The sequence below is a fragment of the Agelaius tricolor genome, unplaced genomic scaffold (genome assembly GCF_023055355.1).
Source record: "Agelaius tricolor isolate 1412-34295 unplaced genomic scaffold, bAgeTri1.0.p SCAF_3, whole genome shotgun sequence".
Lineage (NCBI taxonomy): Eukaryota > Metazoa > Chordata > Aves > Passeriformes > Icteridae > Agelaius > Agelaius tricolor.
Genome location: NW_027269263.1, coordinates 35602142 through 35628040, shown reverse-complemented (window position 1 = coordinate 35628040; position 25899 = coordinate 35602142). Strand labels below are relative to the sequence as shown.

Here is a 25899-nt window from a genome sequence, read left to right as displayed (position 1 = left end):
TGAAATATTTAGAAAAACCAAAATTCCTCTTGAACATAAAGAATTTTACATCTACTTTGAAGACCACAGCACACACTTCAGAAGCTTTGCACTAGTGTAACTCAAAACCAGGTATTTTGTCTACACTTCCCTTTGAAAATCTCTGTCCAGAAGTAATTCAATAAGATTATTTCAGGCACATACTAGAAGTTGTTTAGATGGGAAATAATGTCCAGTGATGTGTGAGACACCATGAACTTTCATTCCAACATCTAAATTGGTGTGTACCCCTATGCAACAAAAATGTGTCCCCCCTTTACCATAGCTATTCTCTGCCTGGCAGAAATCAATACACATGAGCCATACTGCACACATCTGACAAACTGAGCTGCCTCAGATGTACCAGACTCACCTGTGCCACCACAGACAACACTGTAAGCAACACTGGCACATATGGTGTTATAGTATCTGCCACTTACAGGCCTCAAAATCAGACCTGCACAAAAACTCTTGACAGAGCTGTCAGACAGCCAGGAAAACTAGGCAAACATGGAAAAAACAAAGAAAGAGGACATAGTTCATAAAAGTCAATTAACAGGTATCACAGAGAAATAACAGATGATGAGAGCTCTTGGCCAGGAAAACAAGGAGAACATGGTGATATGAATAATGTAGATAGGTACTTCAAAATCAATGCACCCACATCACAGTAACATATCATCGTGAAAAAAAAATATTTCCCCTTTTAGCCATTAAGTTTTCCAATATAAAACGATCATTTTAGAGGAAAAATGGAAATTTTCATCAATGCTGTTGCACATTCTCCCTTTCAGTAGAAATTTTATGATCAATTATAACTTACACATTAAGTGAACACCACAGAACAATCCCAGAAGCCCTTGAGATAAAATAAAATACCTTGATTTGTTTCAAACAAGTCCACTGGTAGGAAGCCCCTGTAACATACAATTTCTGGAAGAAGCAAACACCCTTTTCTAACATCATCAGTACTGGACAGCACTAATTCACTTGCTCTTTAAATAATTCATTGGGGACTGACCCTTTGGGCATTGCAGCCTTTCCAGCATGTGTAACACCCATCTGCTGCAAGTCACCATTTAGAATACCTGTAGCCAGTTCTGATTTCTAGGGTCAACATATCTAGCTTCAATAAATTACTCTTTCTGAAGATCAGCTCTGAGGTAACGTCTTTCTTAAGTCTGCAGATATTCGAGCTGAACAGGTGAAACAGAGAACAGAGAAGTGCCAATGTAATAGGCTCTGCCAAATTATCCAGCATGACTTAAATAGAAACAAAGCAAACAACCATTTTTATTTTCAGTAATATGCATACATAATTACATACAAAATCAAAATGCAATCAAGTGTGTACAAATTTCAAATTGTTCTTGTACAAAATTTTCAAATAAAGTAGTATTAAAACCTGAAGCCACACAGAGAACTAAACTGCTTGCTAGCCACATATTTCCTCTACTTCATTTATCTTGTCTGCATCACTTGGAAAGATAAAATGAGCTGTCAGCATAAATCACAGACACTTTTCACTGTAACAATCATAATGCAACATGTAACAATCATAATGTAACAATCATAATCAGTCTCCTCAAAACAGGAAACTAAGATAAGAGGTAATTAAAATATAAAAGTCAAGGAAAAAAAACATTCTTTTGAGTTTATTTGAAGAGATCACTAGTCCTAAATACCTGAGTTTGAAGTGGAACTGGGGAACACCACTGGTTAAGGTGGCTGAATTTGCTTTTTCTAGAGAAGCTGAAATTAACATGGCTCTTAGTTGACGAGACAAGCATTCATATTAGTATAGCTGACAAATTGCAGTATTGTACACTCTGAACTCTGACAGTCATCCTGGCCAAAAACCTGTGGACAGTGAACAAACCATAATGCTTCGCTTTTCTTAAACTCCTGTGTGTTCTACAGTTAATGACAATCTATGTAAGTGTCATTAAGAAATTAGAATTTTTTGGTAAAAGGTTAACAGTAGTAAGTAGTAAAAGTAACTCTTTGTTACAGCACTGTGTTATGCTGACAATTCATACAGTAACATAAATGCATATACCACAGCTGCCCTTAAGATAACTTGATAAAATAAAGGAACTGAGATATTTGATGAACGATGGTGTTGCCCCTAAATACTGGTCCAGGTCATACTGCATGACTGCAGCAAATACCTTGAAAAGTCACACACAGGTTCCGTAAAAAAATAATTATCTCAGTGTCAAAAGGTGACATGGCACTGTAAAAAAAAGCCTCACAAGGCTGTTGTAACAGAGTGAATTAAGACCTAACTCTCAGATATAAAGAACGTTAATTTTCAACAACATCAGTTTAAATACTTAATTTTCAATTGGGATGCCAGGTCCTAAAACTTGAGCCGTATCAATGGTAAGTGAAAGGATGCTGTGTGAAACCAACAATCACAATTTTTTAAAATGTACACTACAAGCTATACAAAATAAATCATTTTACTGAATAGTTTCTATACAACAGGAAGGAGAGACTATGCCTTGCCCCAGAAATCCTTCCTCTTCTGAGCTCGTTCCAGGATCTGAGAAGTATCAATGCTAAGTGAAAGGATGCTGTGTGAAACCAACAATCACAATTTTTTAAAATGTACACTACAAGCTATACAAAATAAATCATTTTACTGAATAGTTTCTATACAACAGGAAGGAGAGACTATGCCTTGCCCCAGAAATCCTTCCTCTTCTGAGCTCGTTCCAGGATCTGAGAAGCAAGAGAACTAGATGCTGCTGAGCGAGCAGAAATCTGAGACAGCCTGTCATCTGTGGTAACGCAAGGGAAAAAGTAAATAGGAAGATTAAACATACATATTCAAACACAGCTGACATTTTTTTTGAATATTTTTTATGCCCTCTTTCACAATGGATGCTAAAATAGTATCACAATACACTTCAATTCAATTACTTGGCAACTGACACGCTGGAGAAGAGACTCACAAGGAAGCCTCTAGTATGTTAGGTAAGTTTAAGAGAGTTACGTGCCCACCTCTTGAGAAACTCCAGAATGAGACCCCTCTGTTCACCTGGGAATTGCCCAATTCTCCAAGCCACCTTGATCTTTACTCTCCTGAGTCAGAAGACCTCAGGAATTGTTCCTCTGCCACTGAAATCTATATAGATTACACTCTGGTAATGACATATTCTTGAAAGCAATCCACTGCTTCAAGCAAAGCAGACAACCTTAGAATAATATGACTAAAATATCAGAACCCATGCTGCTAAGAAGAGCCCTTCTGTGCCAAATCCAGCTAGTGTGCCAAAAGCTGTTAAAAGGAACATGTCTTCTGAAGAAAACAGAAGTTTACCACAAAGACAAGAAGAAGCAGGCCTTAGAAATATACTTTTGGAGGGTCTTCCTTTGAAATACAGGGTCCATTTCACACACAGTAAAACTCCTAACACTAATCAGTCTTGATGTTGCTTGCCTGATAAAGAGCATTATAATTCTTCAACAGCATTATTAAAATGTTGCTACAGGTCTGTCAAGATGGCCTCTATGAAAAATGACCTTAATTACACGCATTCTCCTGCAATGGATTAGAAAGAACTGTATCACTAGCCACCAGACGTGTCACCAACAAAAAAAAATCCAGGAAAAACTCCTCAATTCAATCCAAACAGCACCAATATTCTGTCAGTGTTTGAATTAACTTTTCAGCAGAGTTTCTAAATTCTTAAAATACAGTGAACCTAACAGCCTGTAACAGGATCACACACTATGTATAACAACTATATTCCCATGTATAAGAAAACTGCAAACTGCACTTCTGCAAACCGACATGTCATTGGAATAACTCCCAAGTTTGTACCTGAACAAATATGGGCATACAAAGTATCTGGGAGCTGGCACATTTCACCTGTTTCTGCAAGTTCATACAGTACCATTCAGCTCACAGGGAAAAATAAAAAAGAAACAGCAGCTACAGCATTTAAGCTGTGGGCAGCAATCTGTGTGCAGCAAGCTGCAGAGTACTACAGGATTTTGCATGTTTTATGCAGTTGCACAGAAGCTTGGCTGAGCCATCTGCACCACCCACATATTTTGCAGCCAACTGCAATGAGTAAAACAGAGAATCAGCCTGAATCTTGGTTAAAACCCAAGGAGCAAAGAAGCGCCAAGGGGTACAAAAATAAGCTTTTGGTGGTATAACTATAAATAAACTGCAATCAGATTCAGATATAAACCTGCTCTGCCATAGTCTGAGCTGAACCAAACCAGGTGATTGCAACTAGCACAGCACCACACCAGGCTCAACTTCAGACACCACACTAAGAAAAAGTGTATGGCAGATACAGTGCCTTTGGTTGACTCATGCTACTGAAAGAGTTTATTTGTGTCTGCCCACAAAAAGGCCAAGAAGATGCAGCTGCACAATGGCTGCTCTCGTAGATTAACTTTAAAATAAACATTAAAAAAAAGCCCAAAACACCAATCAGAATAGCAGCACCCCTAACACACTGAGCAGAGGACAGGTGGGAAAATTAAAGTCAAGAGGGATCATTTCATGTTGCACATCTGGGGCTAAAGTCTCAGATGCAAAACCTTTATCCTGAAGTTTGTGCTACCTTAAGTTGCAACCAAAGTTACTCCAGCTGCAATTTGGGCCGTGTTGCAGTTTCTCTTGGTCGCTATCAACACAAAAGCTTAAAAATGTGTGGGCAGGAAACAATTTAAGGTATGGAACTAACCAACCTACAGTAACCATATCGAGAGCCACAATGGTCTGCTAATTTTCAGCCACATTTAATGGTTTAATCATATTCCCTAAACCTTCATATTCCTACTTCAGATTACTAGGTTGAACATGCTCAAATTATTTTGATAAAATATACCACAGCTATTCAGGCAAGCACATAAACCAGCATTACTTACTGCATTCAGAAACATCTCACATTAATGCAGAAGTTAAAATTTATTTAGGCTACATACATGATTTACAATAATACTTTGGGACAAGAAATACCTTCATCATTACGGTTTCTTTCCCGAAGGGGCAATTGGAAAGTTCTCGCTTTTGGATTGCCAAGATTCCCTAGGACAAAAAGTCAAAAGGCACAGTTTTGAATAATTTCAAAACAGACCAAAGATAATATTTAATTTTAGACCATCTAAAAATTTTGTAACATTATTTCCAAAACAAGAGTCTTATAAATAGCCCGCAGGAAAATTCTACCAGACTCCTTACCCTAAGATGAGGTAAAATAATCTTGCTCCACTGCATTCTTCTCAAGACACCATTCTTTGGTACATGCTACAAGTCACTTAATGAACTGCACTCAAGGTGCAGAACTAGAAACCAGCAAATTTTAACCTTTCTGAGGAAATTATCTGCATTTCACCTTCCTGCTTAACTTGACAACTGCATGTCCTGTTCTAGAATAGAAATACTTCTTTTAGCTAATCTCTGTAATCAAAAGTCCAAGCATTGTGGGACCTGAAGCAGCTGTGGGAAATCTTACCAGAATGGAGACTAAGAGGACAAGAAGTCTTTTCTTTATCAAATTTACATCCCCAGTACTCTTAAACATTGTTAAACACTTTTGAAATGCTTCAGCACAAATCCCTCCTCAGCCAAGAAAAGGTTTTTCTCAATATCCAATAAACCTTATAGACATAGTTTTCTAGTTTCCTTATCCTGCAGGAATAATTTTAAGCAGCTTACCTCTCAGAAATCCACTATTCTTCCAAAATAATACTACATCATAGAGGTCCCACTTACACACTGCAGTTAGCAATTGCAGCTGGAAGAGTGTCACACCATCCAGTTGCAGCTTAAATATTAAAATTTAGAGCTGTTCATGCTAAACCAAATTATTCTCATGAGTAGTATTTATTGAAATTAATAAAGCAAAATCAGACAACAAACTGATCACTGTAATACAGTGATATCAGTGGAATCTGAAACTAAGATGGATGTTGTACACATTTCCTCAGCAAGACTAACAAACCATATAGTTAAAAAGCTTTTGTTTTTAAACAGCACAATCTTTGTAGATACTGTAAGGCAGCAAGCTCAGCACCTCTTGGCCTAAGCACTGCACAGTAGTCACTTACATCCTGCATCAGTTTAACACAGACTTAATAAACAAAACCCACCATTATGCTGGAATTCTGGATCCTTAAGAGTCCCTTGAATACGATGAGAGGGACTCCAGCAAGGCACAGAGCAGCTTTTTGCTGACTTTGACTGCTCTTGATGGGCTGAAGCAAGAGAAACTTGTTCATCAGCAACCCTTTTATGAGGCCACTGATCCTGCCTAAGTGGCAGAGGATCCACAGTTCCCAGCCCAGCAGGTGCAGAGTTAAAGAGTGAAGTGGCTTCCATTTTCACATCAGGCTACAAACGTAATAGAAAGGAAAAAAAAGGAAGGATCATAAAAAGCACAAAACCACAACATCTCATATACAGTCTCCAAGTACAGACTCTCACATATGCAGCAAATGTTGACTGTACAATTTTATACTTCTCATGCAAGTACTAAAAGAAAAAGTATTCCAAGCTTGTGAGTGTAAAGAAAATCTGTTCCTAATAAAAAGTATTTAACATGGACTGAAAGTAATCTAATCAGATCAAACCAAGAGCTTATTTTCTAAAAGTGTGATTTTTTAGATTTTACATAATCAACTCATGCAATTGTCCTGCTTCTGTTACAGAACTTACTGCAGAGGATGTATGCAGTCAAATGGTAGATCTCTTTGTACAACACAGTGCAAGCACAACTTGACAAACAACTACCAAAATTTTGAGAATAACTACTCCTAAATGTTTCTATTTTTCTTTAAGTAACTACCAAAGCTGCAAGTAAAGTAAAAGCAGCACAGAAGTAATGGAAAAGTGAAACTATTATGGCACATTAACCTACCTTTTAAATAAGCACCCAACCTCTCCCTCTTGAATTTCTTCCAACTCAAGCAATCTGGAGTTGTGCCATATATCAATGGCTACAGTAACATTAAGGGAAAATTCTACTGGCAACTTTTTTATTTTTCTGTAAATGGATCCTGTGCATTTAGCCAAAGAGGGCAAAATGAAACATATCTAATCTCACTCCAGTAGTCTCAACTCATTTGTTTGACACCCTAAAAAACCCTAAGTATTCAGACATGCCTTTTTTAGTCACAGATACTGACAATTTTAAGACAGCAACTAACAACTAAAGAAAAAGATTTCTTAAATAAATTATTAATTATTACTTTAAAAGAGCACTTAAAATTCATCATGGTAAGTCTGTTTTCTGGCTCACCTGGAAGGACTCTTTTTTTGTAGGGTTTGCTGCTAAGTTTTGCCTTCTCTGAGGTGAAGATGAAGACTTGAACTTAGGAGCAGATGCTAGAACAGTACCTCCTATTGTATTGGAAAAGATGAAAAATGCCTTATTTCATTAAGTAACATAATAAATTAATTCAATTATGTACTTTTTCTTTAGTTCTTGAAACATTGCATTGCATTTACAAGTGTTTTTACCAACAGCTGGGGTAGTGTGATTATGATGAGTCCTCGGGGCTCCTGCAAGAGCTCTCAGCTTCAGAGTGGGGTGCTTGCTGCCTTTCCTTGAGGATACAGAAGAATCTGACACAGCTGCAGAAGTGTTCAATACTAAGGCATTCTCACTGAAAAAAAAAATGAGTAATGATTAAAGGATTAGCTAAGGAAGGACTCAGGAGTCTTGCACTCAAGCTTTGTTTCCAATCCATTCCTACAATGAAGCCCAAGGCAAGACAGTTAAGGCCTTAACACCCCAACAGCCTGTAGCTAAAACATTCACTTGCCAAGGGGAGTCCTGGATTCCAGCTCTTAAGCCTCAATTTCTGTATTTTGAACAATCTCAAGCTATATATCCAGGCTCTCTTTGTCCTGAAAAACCCTGAGCATACTGCTGCACAATACAGAGGCTCAGTAGCAGGGCTGGAAAACTGTGAACCCAGAAAAACTTTGAACATGATTGCTGCCTAAGAGGTGGGAGTGTGGGTTTGACATCCTTCAGTCAATGTGGTGGAACTGAAGCCAAATATCCCAAATTTCTGTAATGGTTATAGCCCCTAGGTGATTAGATACACATCATCATATGATGTAAATATATATATCATACATTATATATGTATATATAATACACATCAGCACTACCACTTCAGTCCTCTGCCTCCACGTGCATTTCAAAAGGAGGTGGCAGCATATCCACAAACCTGATTCTATCAGTACATGATAGACACATCTAGGCAAAGAATTCCTCATTTCTAGCTCTCAAGAAGGTGTAACATGCAAGAATTAAACTGCTCTGCATGGCTGAGTCCAGTGCACATCTCAGAACACACATAACAAGATGACAGAAAATGGACAATGTCAATCAGAGACATCTATGAACTAGACTATTTCTAGAATTAAATAGAAACTTAGAAAGGTTTCTAGGTGATGGTTTTGAAAGCCTGCATTTAATATCTGTTCAAGTCTAACATCTCAATTTTTTTTTGTTTGAATACATGGTATTACTCCAAATGGAGACAATTACAATTTCTTATCTTTGATTAGTGCTGCAACACCAAAGAAAAAATGCAATGAGGAATACAAAATGTGTAGCTGAAATGGCTACAAGGGTCAAAGCTATTCAGAATTATATGTCCATCAAACTAAAATACTGTTCTACAAAAAAAAGGTATGCAAAATTTGCACAGTAAAAAGCCAGTGACTTCTGAAACTAGATACAATTTGGATCTCTCAAATGTCAAATACTGTACTATGCACATACTGAGCTGATCTCCCAATGTTTGGGCACACCCCTCCACATTTTTCCCACTGCTTGTAACATGTGATCCAGTGATTACTGGATATTAGTTATTTTTTTTCTCCTAAGTCCTTAATCTTTGTCCATGAAATTTTTAAGAAAAACAGATGCCTAAGTACAGTATTAGCATGTATCCTGTCCTATCAAATTCTACACTGTCAACTTGAAACAACTCATGAACTTTAATTTTCACTGAACTTGGCTGCTGTGTAATGAACAGTCTGTTCTAAGAGGCCCATACTGCGTATTTCATAGCTTTGGAGAAAACAATTAGAATCATTCATGATTTTAGAAACTTCTGTCTTGCAAGTTAGAAATACAGTATTTTTAATCATAGGTCCACTTCCCTCAACCAGCTCAGTGTCTTAAACCTTCTCATTCCTTATCGTACTGTTCAAAACAGAAATACTACCACACCAATTTACACTTTGATAAAAAAACTATTTAACCTACAAATGTAGGTATATATATATACGTGTGTGTGTGTATACATACATGTGTATATATATATACACACATATCTATATATATACATACACATGTGTGTGTGTGTGTGTGTGTGTGTATATATATATATATATATATATACACACATCAAAAAACCATTCCGTTTTACCCTTCAGTTTTCTTATCTTCTTTAGCATCCTTATTGTTTTCTTCTAATTGCTGGGCCATGACTGCAGCCTGTTCATCTGACTTTTCTTCCTCTTTCTCTTCTGTTAATTGTTGATCTTCTCTTTCTTCAGTACCTTCTTGTTCATCCCAAACTAAACGTCTTTTGACTGGAACAGTTAAAGCATCTGACATGTTTTTCTTTGTGCTGTCCTGATGAGCTTGTTCTCTGGAGTCAGGTTGCTGTAGCACTTCAGGGCTTGCTGCAGCCTCTTTTTCAGAAACACTGGGTAAGAAAGAACACAGCATTTTGTACCTCTGATTTGCACAATACACGTGTCTGTACAGAACATATTCATCCAGTTCAGTTCTTTGCAAGAACAACAGCTCAGACATTAAAAACTAGTATGGTTGACATGATGAATGGTTAAATTGCCACTGCAGTTTTATTTGATGCTTAAGCACATCCCGTTTTCAAACTAGATTTTATGAAGACTCTTTCCAAAAATGCAGTGTAAATTAGGGCTGTATTTTCAATTTAACCAGCAAATTAGATTATGAGAAGTACTCAAAAAACAACTACTTCCATACAAGCCTATATTCAGCATTTTGCTCAGTTTCAAAGCTGCAGAATAACAGGCAGGAATGACAACCTTACCCAGCAAGATCTAGAGCTCTGATGTTGTTGCTGATTCCTTCTTCTGAACTGGAAGTTGAGGACACATCCCAAAGACTGTTATAATCAGACAGGATCTGATTGAAATGGTATCGGGAGAAGTGTGTTCCCTCTACTCGTTGCCTGTAAGCCTTTGCTCTTTCTCGAAGCTCTCTCACCTAGACATCAAGGTTCTGTAAGTTTCACAGCTGTTTAAACTTCACTATTAGGCTACTATAAATATTTGCATTAGCTACTGGCAGCTAGGAGAGAAAAGCAAATTATAATACATAATACAGGGCCAGCCACAGCACAAACGTTGCATTGCATGCCACAGTACATGTAAGAAGAGGAAAGCAAATATAATATATTCAGTAAGCATGTTTGAGCCATGAAGCCAAAGCGAAATTGGCAATTACTCATTCCAAAAGCACAAAAATTTATGCAGTAACTATGAATAAGTTTAGTGCTGGATTCTAGTTTTTCCATCAGTGCTCAGACACAGTGCTCCAAACACTGAAAGAGTAACTTGGATGCAACCAACCTCCATATACCACATGGAATTTAGGGTGTTTTGAGATGCCTAAAGAGAAGAATAGAGAGTTATTTTTCAATTTCTTACTTTTCCTCTCAACACTCAAGAGTGATATTGTTATTATCACCTTTGTAACTTTACTTCAGTCTAAGAAAGAAGCTAAATACTAAAAATCTGCCAACATAGCTCTATGCTGCCTCCCTGAGATTCGAAAAAAGCTCTCTAACAAATAAAGTCTGCATGGGAATTCCACCAGTTTTTTGCCAAGCTTGAGGAAGTTAATTTAGATTTATAAATATCAACACTCAAAAATACATTCCCCACTAACTTATAATAAATTCAAATCAATAGACCTGTGTGTGTATGTGTAATACTGAGTTTGTATGCTGCAAACACTACAATTGTCTCTAGCTACATAAACATTAGTGAAAAGTTATTATTAATACAAGAATTCTGGGTGCTATTGTATGCAAGACATAGCATCAACATTATTCCTTCTAGGCTATCAGTAACTGCAAGAATGAGATACAAAACTGTTCAGGTGTCAGTTTTACTCCAAAACAGTAAAAGTGATAACCCCCCTCTTCCAACAGTATACAACATCATTTTTACAGTTAAGACCATTTAAACACTTGCTGTCTTGTGTCCTTCACCCAAACACAATTAAAGTGCAGGGAGAAAAAGCAAAACCAAGAAGTTTATGTTTAAATTATTAAAAACAATTTTGTGATATTGTGTGAATTCTGACTTACTAAAAATGGTCCACAAGAAATAAGTATTTGTCAAAGAGCAGAAAAGTAATACTAACATTTCCTCTACTACATTTTCACAGCTTTTCTTTTTTATTCTTTCTTCATGATAGATTTCACTTCATTCCTCCTGCAAGGAATAGAGTTTGTGGGCTAAACTCAGCTAATCCCACTAAAAGTAACTGGATGCAGCAGATGGATATCCAGCTAACAGCCCACAATTTGACCCACTAAACTTCCAAAGAATAGCCCATTAAAAAGATACGCTTGTCATTTTCAGAGAATTTGAAGTTTGATGTGCAAGTGATTTACTGGATGACTCACTTGAACTAGAAGAATAAAAAATTAATTATGATAGCCAGAACAGAAGGAATGTAAATCCAGAGCAACAGGGTACTGCAGGAGGAGGAAGAATACTAAGTCTCCTGTGAATTGTGAAGAAGTACAAAGGACAACCATCTCCTTCAGCATCTCAGCAGGCAGCATTGACTCAGCAGGACACAGGCCCTAGGGAGTCCAACTGCAATTACGAATTGCTCACATTAATTTTTCAAAAGCATAATTAGAAAAGACTTTTTTTTGGTCAACTGCTGAAAAGCACACTTAATAATAAATTGCAGAGAAGCAGCCTACAAATAATCACTATGGCTAAGGTCACACCAGGATTCCATAATGGCATTTGCCTGTTTGGACTCAGAACTCCAGAAAGCCTGCTTTGGACAGAAAGTCACCCACATGCCAAGCAACTTCTTTCTAGTTTCCTGCAAATCCTTTTCAGCAAGAAAATCTCTGTGGAAAAGTCTGATGCACTCCAAACATATCTTGACAGTGTGGGAAATCCTTGATTTTTCATACACTCTAATTAAATGCCACATGTAAAGTTGACCATCCATCTTCCACTTGCAGTCTCCTCATTCTTTCCCTCAACTGTACTGCAGTGACTCCTCCCAGCTGACTGTGCCACACCATATCCCAAGGCTCACCCTTTAGTTGCCTACCACTCAATTGCTCTTAAAGCTGAGCACTGCTCCTTATTGGTTTGAATCTTTCATGATGCAACATCAACAAATTACAGTATTATATGCCAGAAAAATGACATAATATTCTACAGAAATATTCACTATACCACTTAGGCTGCGTGCAATAGTTCATAAAATTTTGCAATCTTAGTTACAGTAAATCTGATGCATATATCAATGCATATAAAAATTAAAATATTGCTTCTTTTCAGTCCTTTAACATCCTCTTGAGGCTATTTACAAAGAATGGATTGTCTCATGCACGCATACATAAACTCAGATTATGCATCATCCCATACTTTAATATACTTTAAATATTGAGATCTATTTCTCATTTCTCTGTATATATTCTGAAATTCTTTCTTTTTGCTAAAAGCAAAATTACTTGCTATATTAAATCTAGCAAGAAAACACAGAACTGAAAGCTACCAGACTACTCCTGCAATTCTCAGATAACCTTATTTTCAAAGAGAACCTATATTCTCAAAGCCCAGCACCCTAGAACCATTTCCTCCAGTTCTACCTTCCACATCACCGTGGTCCGAAGTGATGAAGAAATTCACATTTCCAAGTATTTGCCACACAGATGCCCTACAAAGGCTCCCTCTATCAGCTCACAAAGGCTCCTCTATCTTCTCTATCAGGAGAAGACTATGTCAATTCAGTGAATTGACTCTAGCAGTTTCTTAGCACACTATTAATGGTTTTGATTTCCTTGACTAACTCAGGAATCACACTTAATAATGCTAAGAAATGTTATGGTCTTGAAGCTACTCAGCATTTTCACATCTCTGTCAGATGACTTCATGTACAGTATAACATGGATTGCAGTTTCTGAATAAACGACAAGAAAATACACAGACTGAAACTTGCAAGAAAAGTTCTCTATTTTATGTTGTGTATGACAGAATTCAGTGGATTGCATTTAATGGATTCAGGCATGGTAAGCTACCAAACTGAGCCTGACCATAAAGCCAACCTAGGCTGATACATTTTGGTTGGAATCTCCTATCATTCAACCCCATATTTTGAACACTTCTGCTTATTACAACTGGGCTGAACATCAAGAATAACATTACCTGTCACAAGAGACTGTCCTGAATGAACCTGTACAGGAAACAAAATTTCTCCCTCACTTTGGACACATTAATAATTGTTTTAGTCTCATAATCTCTTTTCTTTTTCCTATGTATTATACTGACTTGTCAGAATCTAATTGTCTTTGCATACTCACCTTTGGGAGCTTGAGTCATGAGCACTACAATCTCAAAGCTGTATCTTATAAATAACACAATTCAAAGTTTTGCATCTAAAAATCAAACTACAAAGCATACTCGGGCTTCAGATTTTCTAAGAATACTCACCTGGTTGTGAGCTTTACTCTTAATACGAGACCAAACTCCGTCTTTGTAGAAATACTGGGCTGGAGACAAAAATTTTGACCTATATTCAGTGTTCATCTTCCTAAGAAATCAAGAATGAAGAGAAAAGAAAAAGAGTAAAGTTTGATATCCAAAATACTCTTTAAGAGCACTTTTAAAGTTACTCAACAAGCATAAATATACTTGCACCTAAATGCCAGTGAGCCACAAAAAACACAGGCACAAACAAGAACTCAAACCAACACAACGAGGAAAGCTGTAAAAAATACTCATTCACAGTTGGCGGTCCTTCAAGTACTTACTCCTACTGCTTTTTCCTTGCAACACCTCCACCAGAAGCTTTTGCCCTGACAGCCAGAACATAATACACACATCAGCCTCAATTTCCTCAATGCAAAGTGTGGAACCTTGATTTAAATGTACCTTCATCAGTGACTTAAGTAAAAATGCATGGTTTGGCATTAATGTGTCTGAGACATTTCCTTCTATAAACTCCATTTTAAAGGCTCACTGCATATGGGTGGGGTGAGCTGCTGGAAACATCTGACTGCCAGAACACTGGTCAGAATAATTCATCTACGTCCTACTGGCTTTGATCTTCAAAAGGCCTCAGTACTTGAAAAGATGGGTTCATTTTTCCCTTCTGCCACACACATACAAACACAGAAAAATTAACATCATGTAACCTATAGGAGGCAGTAAGTAGTACTTCGAGTCCTTAAGCACTGAACTGTGGATGTATCAGCTTAAATCTAAAGATATTTTTGGATTTAATCATGCTTCAGAACATTACCAACTTAATTTTTATATATACAGCACAGGGTGGAAAAGCCCTATTTTTCAATCCTTCTTCAGAAATAGGTCATAAAAGTCTGAAGTCAGAGAATAAAATGAATGTAAAAAGAAAACTACGAAGGTAAAAAAACCCTTTATATTCAAAACTGACAGAAATCCTTCACTTTTGGTTGCCAAACCAATGGACTAGCACAAAAAACACAATACTGTTGAACCTGATCCCAGTCATTCTGCTGCAAAAGCAGGCCATGCATTGCAACACAGCTTGCATACAAGTAACAATCCTGTCTGCATATTGGGAACTTGAGCTATTTACTCAGTGATTTTTAAGAGAATTTTGTCGTGTGCTACTACACTGCAGGCATAAGAGGCAGAAATTTGCCTTTAGATGAAAAGAGCCCCAGTAAATGATCAAGAATTTTTTGCACATTACTCACTGCAAAATTGACTACAATCTACTGCAAAGAGTATGAAAACCAAGTAGTTAAAGGTTTTAGCTATACCATATCCTCTCCCTTTTCCATAAACCAATTTTATTTCATAGAATATTGGGTGATCATTTTGTAATCAAATCCCAATATCCACCAGCATTTAGACAGGTAAGTCTCCCCTCCCATCTTCAATTTAATGCCTTAACACTGCCACAAAGAATGAAAGCAATTGGTGGGGCATACATTAAGCACAAAGACAGGAGAGATGGAATAATCTATGCATTTTAAAGCCTACTTCTTGGCTTTCATTGCTCTTGACATATCTCGGATGTGTATGAAATGGAAATACAAGTTCAATTTTTGCAATGTAGGCCATGTGGCAAAAATAAAAAGATACTCTGATAGTACTCAATAACATACAATTTCACTTCATTTTCATGCTTCCCAGATTACTCTAAAAAGGACAGATTTCTTTCATTTACCTTGTGTGTTTGCTTTTGTTACTCAGGCACACAAGCCTTTACAGACCAGAATAAGCAGACATCAAGTACAATCACCACAGTTTTAAGGTGTGGAGTGGCACAATAGATAAAGTAGTTTGAAAGGTGACTTCCAAAGCACCAGTTGAAAGTTAAGCAGCAGCACTGCCCTGATTCTATTTCACTCATGTTTTCATTACTACTACTGTTATTGCATCACAAGGTTCAACTGAACAGGAGTGAACAAAGCTTCCACTTTGCTGCCCAGAGAAGAGGATGGAAATTAAAATCAGGTTTAGATGTACCCACAAGCAGCTCAATCTCAGTGCTGCAAGGAGCATCTGGCCCTGCAACTGCAGCATGGTGTGGTTAAAGGTCCATAGTCCATTATCCTAAACACTGGGCCACTGTACACCTAATCACTAGTCTAGGTTTTCCTATTTTATACATACCCACGACTTGTATGTAAAGTGAGGGGCTTTGGACTGATATGTTGCTTATTATTTTGTTTAGGATGTTTCTGTTCTGATTTCCCTTGTTTTGCTGCATCTTCTGCTGGTTTTTGAAACGGTTCTTCCCTCTTACTCTAAGGCAAAGATAATTTTAAAAATACCACATTAGCTAACAATCTGAAAACCCTCATATTTCTTTTGACATCAAGCACTTGCAAACAATTAATTTTCGTGTTAGCTGTTTTGAATATTTAATACAAACAAGAATACCACATTCTTTTTTAAGATAAAAATAAACTAGCAAAATGCCAAAGTTAAGATTGAGTGCAACATTCTGCTAACTAGATGATCCATTTTGACCACTTTACAGAATTACTTCAACATGAAACACAGAAATAAAATAATGCAATATCTACACATTCTAACCTGAGTCCAAAAGGTAAACTTTAAAATATTTATTTTGTTTTATAAATGTTTAGATTGATTTGCTTGGGTTTTACACCAAAGATTTTTTTTCCTGATTATTTCATTCTTTCAGAAATGCAATGCATGACTTCCAATTATGCTAGAGATCTTCACAGATATTGTTCAAATTCAAATTAAAAAAAAAAATTTGAAACCCACCAAAATCCCCCAAAACCTTTTCAAGATACTGATCAGAGATGAGGTATTGCTATAAACAACAAGTTTTTAGGCATTTTCACAAAAATTCCCTTCTCATGACTCCTCTTGCTTCATTTATTAGCTGTTCTTGAAAAATGACCTGAAATTCCAGTATTAAAACCAGATAAATGCTTCCTGAAAGCCTCAGGCTTTTCAAGCTTTTTTCATATTTACTAAGAAGGAAAAGGGGACATAAAATTTCTCACCCCCAGATGGGATTTAAAGAACTGGGCAGATCAGAGTTTCAAATGATAAAGCCTCCAAGCCAACAATCCCCTCAGGAGTACCAATGGCTTAGTTTAAGCCAAGGCACTGCATGCTAAATACACCTTTAGCCCAGCAGTGGTCCTCATGAACACCTTGTCTCACAATGGCCCTTTCTGTTCTGTCAGCAATAGAGATGGGTGGTGAGGAGACTCAGATTAACTGGGAGCACCACACAGCTGGTACAACCCAGGCCAGAAGATTCCTAAAAAAGCAGAATGACAGCTTTTTGGAACAGGTCATAAGGGAGCTGACTCAGAAAGGCAAAAAAAGGAAGATGTATGCCCAGTGGAAGCAAAGTCAGCTGACATGGAAAGAATACAGAGATACTGCTTGCCACTGTGAGGAGAAAAATCACTATCTCTGATTTATGAAATTTAAAAGTTCCAGACCTCCCATCTAGCCCTACTGCACACCAAGATACAACAACAGTACCAATCAGAGTATAAATCAGAGATTTAGATTGCAGAAACTATTCTAACAACTAAAAATAAAGCGTCAATTTGGAACAACAACAAAAAGTAAAATCACTTCAAAACTCAAAAACTTAAAACTAAAAAAAATGCTCTACCGAAGACCCACTACTGAGCCCCCAAAGAGCAGAGCTGTACAGAACTCTTTGGTCTCATTCAGCAAAACCACTACTGAGTCCAGTGTCACTAGCAACACTAAATAATTTCAACCTTAACCCACCCCCATACAGAACAGATCAAAACTGCAGAACTACTACTAAAGCTTTTCTTTCTGGGAAGTATTTACTTGTTAACACACCAGAAATTCTTTCTCTTCTGAACCATCTCTCTCTTGTGGACTCTTAACAGGAGGAGACCCCTTGGAATTTCTCTCATATGCAGCTTCAGAAGTAATGGCAGGAGGTTTAACCAGAGGTATGGATTTCTTTGTGTTGCAAATCAGCTGCGTGGAAGGAAGAAAACAAAACAAAGAAAAAAGTGTGATTTGTTTATCTTAAGGCTAAATTTTCAAAATCTGTTAACTTATTCACACAAATACACTCACATATGAGCAGAGAGACAGTCATCTGTAAAAATATAGCATGTGCAGACTAATGAACTTCTGGGAGAAATTAAAGAGAAATTTAAATACATTTAAAAGTGACCAAGACAGACACAGTTAAACCTGTTATCAAACACTGTTCTTACTGAAATTTACTATCAGAGGTTTTGTTTATTTGTTTATTTTCTTTTTTGTTCACCTTCAGAGCTGTATGTAGGATCATGTTTTTTTAAAGGCATGCCATAAAACCTCCATATGAGTCCTGAGTACATGTCCTGTCCATAAGTAACAGAAAACTGCTCTGAGTTTTAGAGCTGGAAACTTAGAGCTTGGGCAAATTAAAATCCACTTCTTTTCAACTAACATAGTTGAACTTTTCAACTAACATAGTCTTTTCAACTAACATAACTAACATAAATCAAGGTAGAGAATTTGCCTCATATGTGGTCATGGGGCTCCAAATTTCAAGACTGTGCCATATGTGAGAAGCATACATGTTTCATAGATTTGCTATGAGAATTTAGGTCTGAATTATAACCTAACTTGGATAACTTTGATATTTTCACAGAATCTCTTCAAGGGAAAGGGATTGTCAGTATTGAGGTATATTCTCAATCATATCAACAGTGAACAATAACAACTTGTTAATATGTATAATTTTTATCATTAAATTTTCCCTAGGTTCTACTTATCCACGCATGTATAGTGCCTACAGACTTATTCTCACTGCTTCTTCTTCTTCTTCTGCATTAGCTGTGGAAAAAAGTCTTTCTTCTAAAAAAAGCACAAGGCTCACAAGCATTAATAAAGAAATTATCAAACTGATTGCACACAGAATCAAATGGAATTCTCTTTGACTTTTTCCATAAGGTGACTTTCTGGAAACTGCCTCTTCCTCAAAAGGTCCTTTGGCTTCTCTATAGTACTATCATGTATTTCAGTGAGTTTTCATTGGATAAGGGGCTGCTGGAAACATATCTTGCACTAAATCCACCTGCTTGGCACTCCAACAGAAAAAGACAGGATACTGATTATCTTAGTTATCAACATTTATTGCCTCTGAAGATCTTACTGAAGAAAGAGAAGACAAATGCAGAAGTGCCTGCTTTACACTGTAGACTGACCTAAAAACTGAGTCTCCTAAGTATCCTAAGTCTCCTAAGATCCCAGTAACAGTTAACTGAAAACACAAAGCAGTCTCACACTCAGTTACTCTTTGTGGTCTCACCAGAAAAAGCAGCATTTTCAACCCTACAAAGCCCAAAAGCTCATGAAATGTATTAAAACGTCACAAGACTATCTTAAAATCAGAAACCTTCACTTTTAAATATAAGCTGTTCTCATGAAAGAATAAACACTAGAGAGACACATTTAAGGGCTTAGAAGTGTACGTGCACAGAGATGGAGACTGAGAATAAGAAATTGGGGCAAAACAGGTAAATTAATGCAAACAGAAGAACAGGAAAGAGCTAAACGTAAGGCCTAAGGAGAACAAATACTTAGGCCTGACCACAATAAAAAATCACGTGGAAACAAATACTTTTTTTTTCTCTCTATAGAGAAGTGTAGCATAATTGTAACAACATTAAAGTTTGTCATTCATTCACCAAAAGAGCAAAAAAAAGGAAATCTTTTTGAAAGGTAAACTTTGCTGATACATAAAAGAAAGTATTAATTTGCTTTTTGGATTCTGTAATGTTACCTGTTCAGCTGCAAGTATTGGTGACTTTTCATTAGGATTCTTCCAGACAAACTGGCTTTGATATTCAGAATTTCTGGGGATATTTACATCTGCTGTCCTCTGAAGGGCTCTGTGAAACTGACAATGAAAAAAAAAATACAATGATGTCGCGGACATCTTTTCACTAAAAATCCTTTCTTTAGTATTTTTCCCTCTGAGAAGCTAAGAGGCCTCAGAGACAGAATGTAAACAATGGTTATCTGCTGCTGTAGAATGCAACAGGTCCACCTGTGATTGGCCCATCTTGGATGTTTATATTTAATGGCCAATCAAGGACCGAGCTATCTCGGACAGAGTCTGAGAGAGCTGCCTTTGTTATCATTCTTTTCTTTTCTATTCTTAGCTTAGCTAGCTTCTGAGGAAACCTTTCCATTTCTTTTTAGTATAGTTATAATGTAATATATATACATCATAAAATAATAAATCAAGCCTTCTGAACATGGAGTCAACATTCTCATCTCTTCCTTCACCTGAAAACCATGGTCACACAATGATTGTTCCCTTTCCTGCAATATTTTGCAACTTAAACATCTTTCAATACACACTTTCAAAACAATGGTTTGGGTTTTGGTTTCAAGAACAAAATGAATGAAAAGTACATTTTCTCATTATAGTCAACTACCCCAAAATCTACATATTACTGGCTAAATCCTTGTTAAATTGAAATCAGCAGTGATGACACATTCTGAAGATGCAAAGGAAGAGCAAATTCTATTGAATTAAGAAACTTACTATTCTCCCAACAAAGAAGCTACAAGAATATCAAAATACAAAACCAAGAAAAGAGTGAAACAGTTTGACAAGAGAGGCTGAGCACGGGTATGAAATTACTGTTAGTAATTTTTAGACTGGTCAATTAAAAAAAAAAACCAAACATATTCCCTTACCCCATTACCCATTTTTTCTGATTCCTTTTTTGGAGATGAAAATGCTTCATTTTGATTTGGTGGAGCTTCTGAGGGTGATTTCTTCATGTTGTTCTCTGCAAGGGCATGAGCTATTTCACCACCAGAATCTACCACATGTGACTGAACTTTTGGGGGGAGTCTGGGTCCTTCTGGTGTTTTAAGTTTTTCCTGATTCCCATTATCATTGTCGTGGACAGTGTGCAACTCTGCAGCTTCAGTCTCCAGCTGGTCATTCAAATCACAGTCTGCTGGCCATTCAAGGGACTTCGAAATCTGTGGATTATGGTAAGGTACTCTTCTCTTGGAAATGAATTTTGGTTCTCTAGTGATTCCTGAGAAAAAGCCATACTAGATATAACAAAAACATTCTCTGAAGACATAATATCACTCTATAACAACCATGAACTGAAATCACATAACTGACTTCTAGAAAGCTTGGAGCAGTGACAGACTATGAATTACAGTCATGGCTGTGAAATTCTGTGTTCTTTCCTATCTGCAAATGACTTTCCACTAAACAGACAGGAACATGGTGCTCCAGAATCATGTTGGATTAAACCCTATATAGCAAAAACGTACACAGGGCAACCCTGTGCAAATTGATTCTGGGAGATGAACAAGAAAACTAACAGCCAGTGAAAAGAATGTGGTCAACCCTATTGCCAGTAGTCAGTTCTTAATTACAAGGCCAAAATTCAGAACACTTATTATTGTAAGAATGAATGCATTGTGCTCTAATTACACAGACTGCATAGTGCAGCTGCAGTGTACAGCACCAATTTTTTTTTACTCTGCCTTGCGCCACTACAATAATTACTATTTTTCACTACTCTTTTTCAAAGCACTGCAGTTGTCATCACTTTTCAGCTTACTCCTCTTCTTTAGCTCCCTACAGGTCTTTCAATCCAACTGCTATTTCCTTTTCCTCCTGCTTTCTATCCCCACACTTTCCTGTCATGATAATGTCTACAATCCTTAAATCCTACACTACAGTATCACAAGGCTTTTGCTGTAGTGGCTGACCTTCTCTTTCAGTTAGCTGTACCTGTCAGGCTCATAACAATTTTACTCTATCAAACTTTGCCCCAAGTTAGTCTCCCCTTAAAAATGGGATTTTATTTACTATTTCCATACATCACAAATAAAGCAATCCCACCCTCGACACACCCTTGATGAGTTAACACTGCACCTGTGTTTCATGTTTGGGTTTGAGCTTATGCTGCTTGTCAGAAACCACTTTTTTTCCCAAGGTTTATATAAATAGCACTAATTGAAAAGAAAGTTTCAGCGTAGCCATAAAAAATATGGAGCTCAAAATCACACTCTATCTAAATGATGACTAAGACTATAGTTTTAATTTCATGGCAAAGTGCACAAACTGTAAACAGCACCAGTTCACTGTGGCCATGCACTCATCACAGCAAAGCTTTCCGGGCCTTGGCTGCAACCAAGGGGGCAGCTTCCAGGGGCACTCACCAAACTGATCCGACCGAAGTCCTGCCCACAAGGATTTCTGCTGTTGGGACGGGCTACAAAACTCTGGGCTCCTCCATTTGAAGTTTCTCTTGTATTCACTCAGTCCCTACAGCAAACACAGAGGAGTCTGTCAAGCCACCGGCGCACATCCCGCTCCACTGCTCCCGCCGGTAACACCTCTCCGAAGGGAGGAAAATCACCAACACGCTGCTGCAGGATGAGCTAAGCTGGCAGCCTGCTCTGCATCTTCCAAACCCACCCCCGTCGGAGAACACAAAGTATTGCTGAGAAAACCTGGAAGCATTTCATGCACCAAAAAAGTAATTTAAAATTTTAAAAAACCAAAACCACAAACATGTATCTTATGTCTTCAAGTAAACGATTTCCAGAACAAAAATAGCCTGGACCCGCTGTCACCCGACAGAAGGACAGAACTCCTTCTGCCTTTACCGGCCGGTGCCGCAGCGCAGGGCCCTTCCCTTCCCCGCTAGCCCGGACCGGCCGCAGCCCCGCTCCTGCCGCCCCCTGCGCCCGGGGCCGCGCCCGCCCCGCCGGGCCCCGCTCCCGTTCGGCTCACCCTGAACCGCACGGGCATGGTGCAGCCGCGGCCACCGCACTGCCGGGGCTCGAGCCCCGCTGCCGGCCCGGCCCGAGCCCCGCTGCTGGCCCAGCCCGGCCCGGTCCGCCTCCCCTCGGCCCGCCGGGCGCCTGCGCGGCGGCCGCCCAGAGCGCGCGGGGAGGGCCCGGCCGCGCCGCTTCCCCAGCGGCCTGGCCCTGGGGGCCGTGCGGCAACCGGAGCCGCTCGCAGCGGTGCTGCCGGGGGCTGTTGGCGCCGTGGTGTCCACGTTAAAAGACTGGCCCCGGTAACGGCGCTGTGCGGCCGGGCTGGGTGTCTGGGGAAGCACTACGGGGAGGCACCCGGGGTTAATGCATCGCAAGGCCTGTGGGATCTTGGGCGCCTGGTTACAAAAAAATCACGTGTCCACGCATGCAGCTTTACGCTGCTACAAAAACAGCGTTTCGAGAAAGGAATAAAACAAGTTTCTTACCCTTCTGGGGCCTCTGCGATGGCGTGTCAGCTGCCGGTCCGCCTTCCCCACTCCACCCGACCTCGCCACCCGGTCAGGAGATCCTAATCCACCTTCTTGTTCAGCTCTTCCCTCGGGGGTCGCTTCTCTGCCTGCCTTCCCCCTGCTAATCTCCATCCTGACTGGTTTTGGCTGTATCACATTAAAAAGAACGGAGAGGGTGGTAAAAGAAAAGCGCAGAGATGGACGTGCCGCCCGAGAACGGCCCGGGCGATGTGTTTACACTCCCTGTTGCCCTGGCTGCCGACCCTCCCCGTGCTCCCTGTCCCCAGCGCCTGCTCTGGCAAAGAACCGCTCTGTTCTGTTCTTGAGCGAGGGCTTTGTGCCCCCGGCCTCTCCCAGGCACAGGAGTAATGGCAGTGCCAGACCCACTCAACTCAAGCAGAGTTTAGGTCCGCTGGGACCCTGTGTAACCAGCGAGCAACAATTTGTTACTGTCGATGTGGGGCAGGGGAGAGCACCGATCTGTAATGAAACGCTTGCGAGCAAAGTAAAATGTTCTTCTGCCATGTGAACAGCAGCGGGGGAGCGGAAGAAAGGTGCTGCATTGATAGTGTTTTCAAGTTTCACACATCTTTATTCATTAATTTCGTGATCAAGACAACAGTTTCGGTATAATTTACTTGCTGATTACACTTGAAACAGCTAGGTCCACCATATAAAGATGTTTGGTTTGTTATTACAGTGATTTATTTCATGATTTTCAATCAGGTCTTGTTCAGTACATTTTCTAAAGTAGTGTGCAAACTTGCTACAGAATGTGAAAAGCCAGCTGGCAGAAATACAATGTTCAAAATACATATTCCAGGTTTGCCAGAAATCTTTCCTCTTTGATAGGTATGGAAACCAGGCCAAACATAATTTCCATATGTTTTTAGGGTGTTTTTCAATTACTGAACTACAATAATGCTTTTATAGATGGTTTGGGGCTGTCTGAATTTAGAGATGGATTTGATTCTTTAGTGCAGAAACATAGTAGGACACCATGCCATCCTGATATGCAGATTTTTGTATTTTTTCATGTCTCTTTTTATTTTTTAAAATAAAACACAAATTATCCTGAAACAATGGAATTCACATCCCTCTTTATGCACTGATTGAAATTGCATTTTAGATCTTCTCCTTATAGCTATGAGATAGGAATATCTTATGTGGGGGAAGCACTTCAATAAATATGTCAACCATTGAGCTACTAGTGTCTTTACCTCGTGTTTTTTATCACTGTTGATATATATGGGACACTTCATACACATTACAGAACATACAGGTATTCAAGGCAATATGATGTAAGAATGCTAAGATGCTTAGGCCAGTAACAGTATTTCCATATGAGAGTTGAATAAATAAATGAATAAAGAAAACATGGGTCTGTGTGTAGAAAAAGTTGCACTGCATTCACAAACTCACAGTGTGGAAAAGCAGGAAAGGATTGTTTCCAGTTTTCTGGAACATAAACTTGCAGGGACTGATGTAAGTGTCTATCCCTCAGTAACCAGTCTGTATAATTTATTGGATCCTGTTGTTTAAAGCCATAAGCATTTAAAGCTTGTGCTACATTACACATCTAAGTAGTTTTGAGTTCAAGTCACTTCACAGTTCTGTAACCCTTGAGAGGTTGACCATTTTCCTCCTTTATTTCCTATAGAGCAAATTTAAGTATTTTAATTTGCCTTGCTGATTCTTACTCCACATTTAAATTATCTTGGTTTTGTTCTTCAAATTAATCAGAAGTGACAATTTCTTTTGGTAAACCATAAGAAAATTCTTTTGATTTTCTTTATGCATATAATTTCAAATTAGTAATTTGTGACCCATGTTTGTTTTCCCATCAGCTTCACCACGTTTTGCTATATGTCCAGACCCAATCTTTGACCTTTTCTATCTCTTGACACCCATACTCTTGAGTCTTGACTTCAAGACTTTCACTTCAGCCTGTGAACAGCTAATTATTACATCTAACTAAATCAGGACCTTCCCGTGACCGGTTTCTCTCACTACTTGTAAGCTCACATACCGCAGGCATCCTTCTCTTTGGGAGCTGGTAACCTGAAGTCTCTTCCTTTTGTTTTAACACTGGTGGTGTCTCTTGCCAAAACTCAGAGCGTGATGTATCAGCAGCCCTCCCTGCAGCCAAAGAAGGCTAGACACAGCTTGCTGTGAAGCCTGACAGCTCCACTCCATGTGTCAGCCTCAAGGGAATCAAACAGGAGCAATGAAACATGTTTTCTACCTTCAGAGTCTGTAGCTTCTGGCACTCACTGGTTCAGGAGTAAAGGAGGAGTGGTAGCACAGCTGGCCTGGCTCAGATCCCATGGTTTGACTCTTAAGAGCAAATGTTTCTTGTGCAAACTTGTCCCAGCTTATTTTACAACCCATTTAGAAACTGCAGTGTTAAAACTACTTTCATTTTAGAACTCATTTCAATCCCTTTTTTCAAGTGACACAGCTGATCCAGCAGTCATTAAAAGGGCAGTGTTTTGTTGCTTACAGGAGTCTGGATTTGAAGATATCCTGGCTTCATGTCCCTGAGCTTGGCAAAAGCATTAACTCTTATCATCTTAAAGTAGTCTGTCTCTCTAGTACAATTTCATTCTGAACAGCAAAAAAGCTTATATAGCTCTTCTTTATAGCTATAAAAGAGGTCATAAACATGAAATATGGATAGACAGATCCAACTCTCAACCTATCATCTACTTATTTGTGCATTGTATGTTCTTAGGGCAAGACACTATCAAAAGTGATGGCTGCCTTTGAGAACTTCATCTTTAACCCCCAGGGCCAGACACATCTAGCAGGGCTCTCCATAACCAAGGG

At 38.6% G+C, this 25899-nt stretch overlaps 1 protein-coding gene across 4 annotated transcripts; it reads right to left on the bottom strand.

Annotated features, from left to right (window-relative positions):
* Positions 1 to 1282: 1282 nt before the first annotated feature.
* Positions 1283 to 23304, bottom strand: MDM1 (Mdm1 nuclear protein). 4 transcript variants are annotated; one of them, XM_071423467.1, is made up of 15 exons: positions 23047 to 23294; positions 21998 to 22103; positions 20501 to 20853; positions 19575 to 19691; positions 17630 to 17773; positions 15932 to 16065; positions 13757 to 13856; positions 10634 to 10672; positions 10093 to 10268; positions 9439 to 9720; positions 7508 to 7653; positions 7287 to 7387; positions 6139 to 6379; positions 5006 to 5074; positions 1283 to 2804 (listed from the first exon to the last, which is right to left on the bottom strand). In XM_071423467.1, exons 1-15 carry the CDS (start codon positions 23200 to 23202, stop codon positions 2698 to 2700), a joined length of 2271 nt encoding a protein of 756 aa, XP_071279568.1. In that variant the 5' UTR covers positions 23203 to 23294; the 3' UTR covers positions 1283 to 2697. The 4 variants fall into 4 exon arrangements, with proteins under 4 accessions (XP_071279568.1, XP_071279567.1, XP_071279566.1 ...); XM_071423466.1 differs by lacking the exon at positions 23047 to 23294 and adding an exon at positions 22575 to 22732; XM_071423465.1 differs by lacking the exon at positions 10634 to 10672 and having other exon boundaries at positions 23047 to 23304.
* Between the last annotated feature and the right edge of the window lie 2595 nt (positions 23305 to 25899).

Bases quoted from the DNA above. Each gene is read 5' to 3' on its own strand.
- MDM1 (XM_071423467.1), bottom strand. From the start codon at position 23,202: ATGGAGATTAGCAGGGGGAAGGCAGGCAGAGAAGCGACCCCCGAGGGA. The intron at 10,269-10,633 runs GTTGGTTGCATC...CTTGATGTCTAG, and splicing joins ATTCCATGTGGTATATGGAG to GTGAGAGAGCTTCGAGAAAG. The intron at 2,805-5,005 runs GTATTTCTTGTC...GCGTTACCACAG, and splicing joins AAGAAACCGTAATGATGAAG to ATGACAGGCTGTCTCAGATT.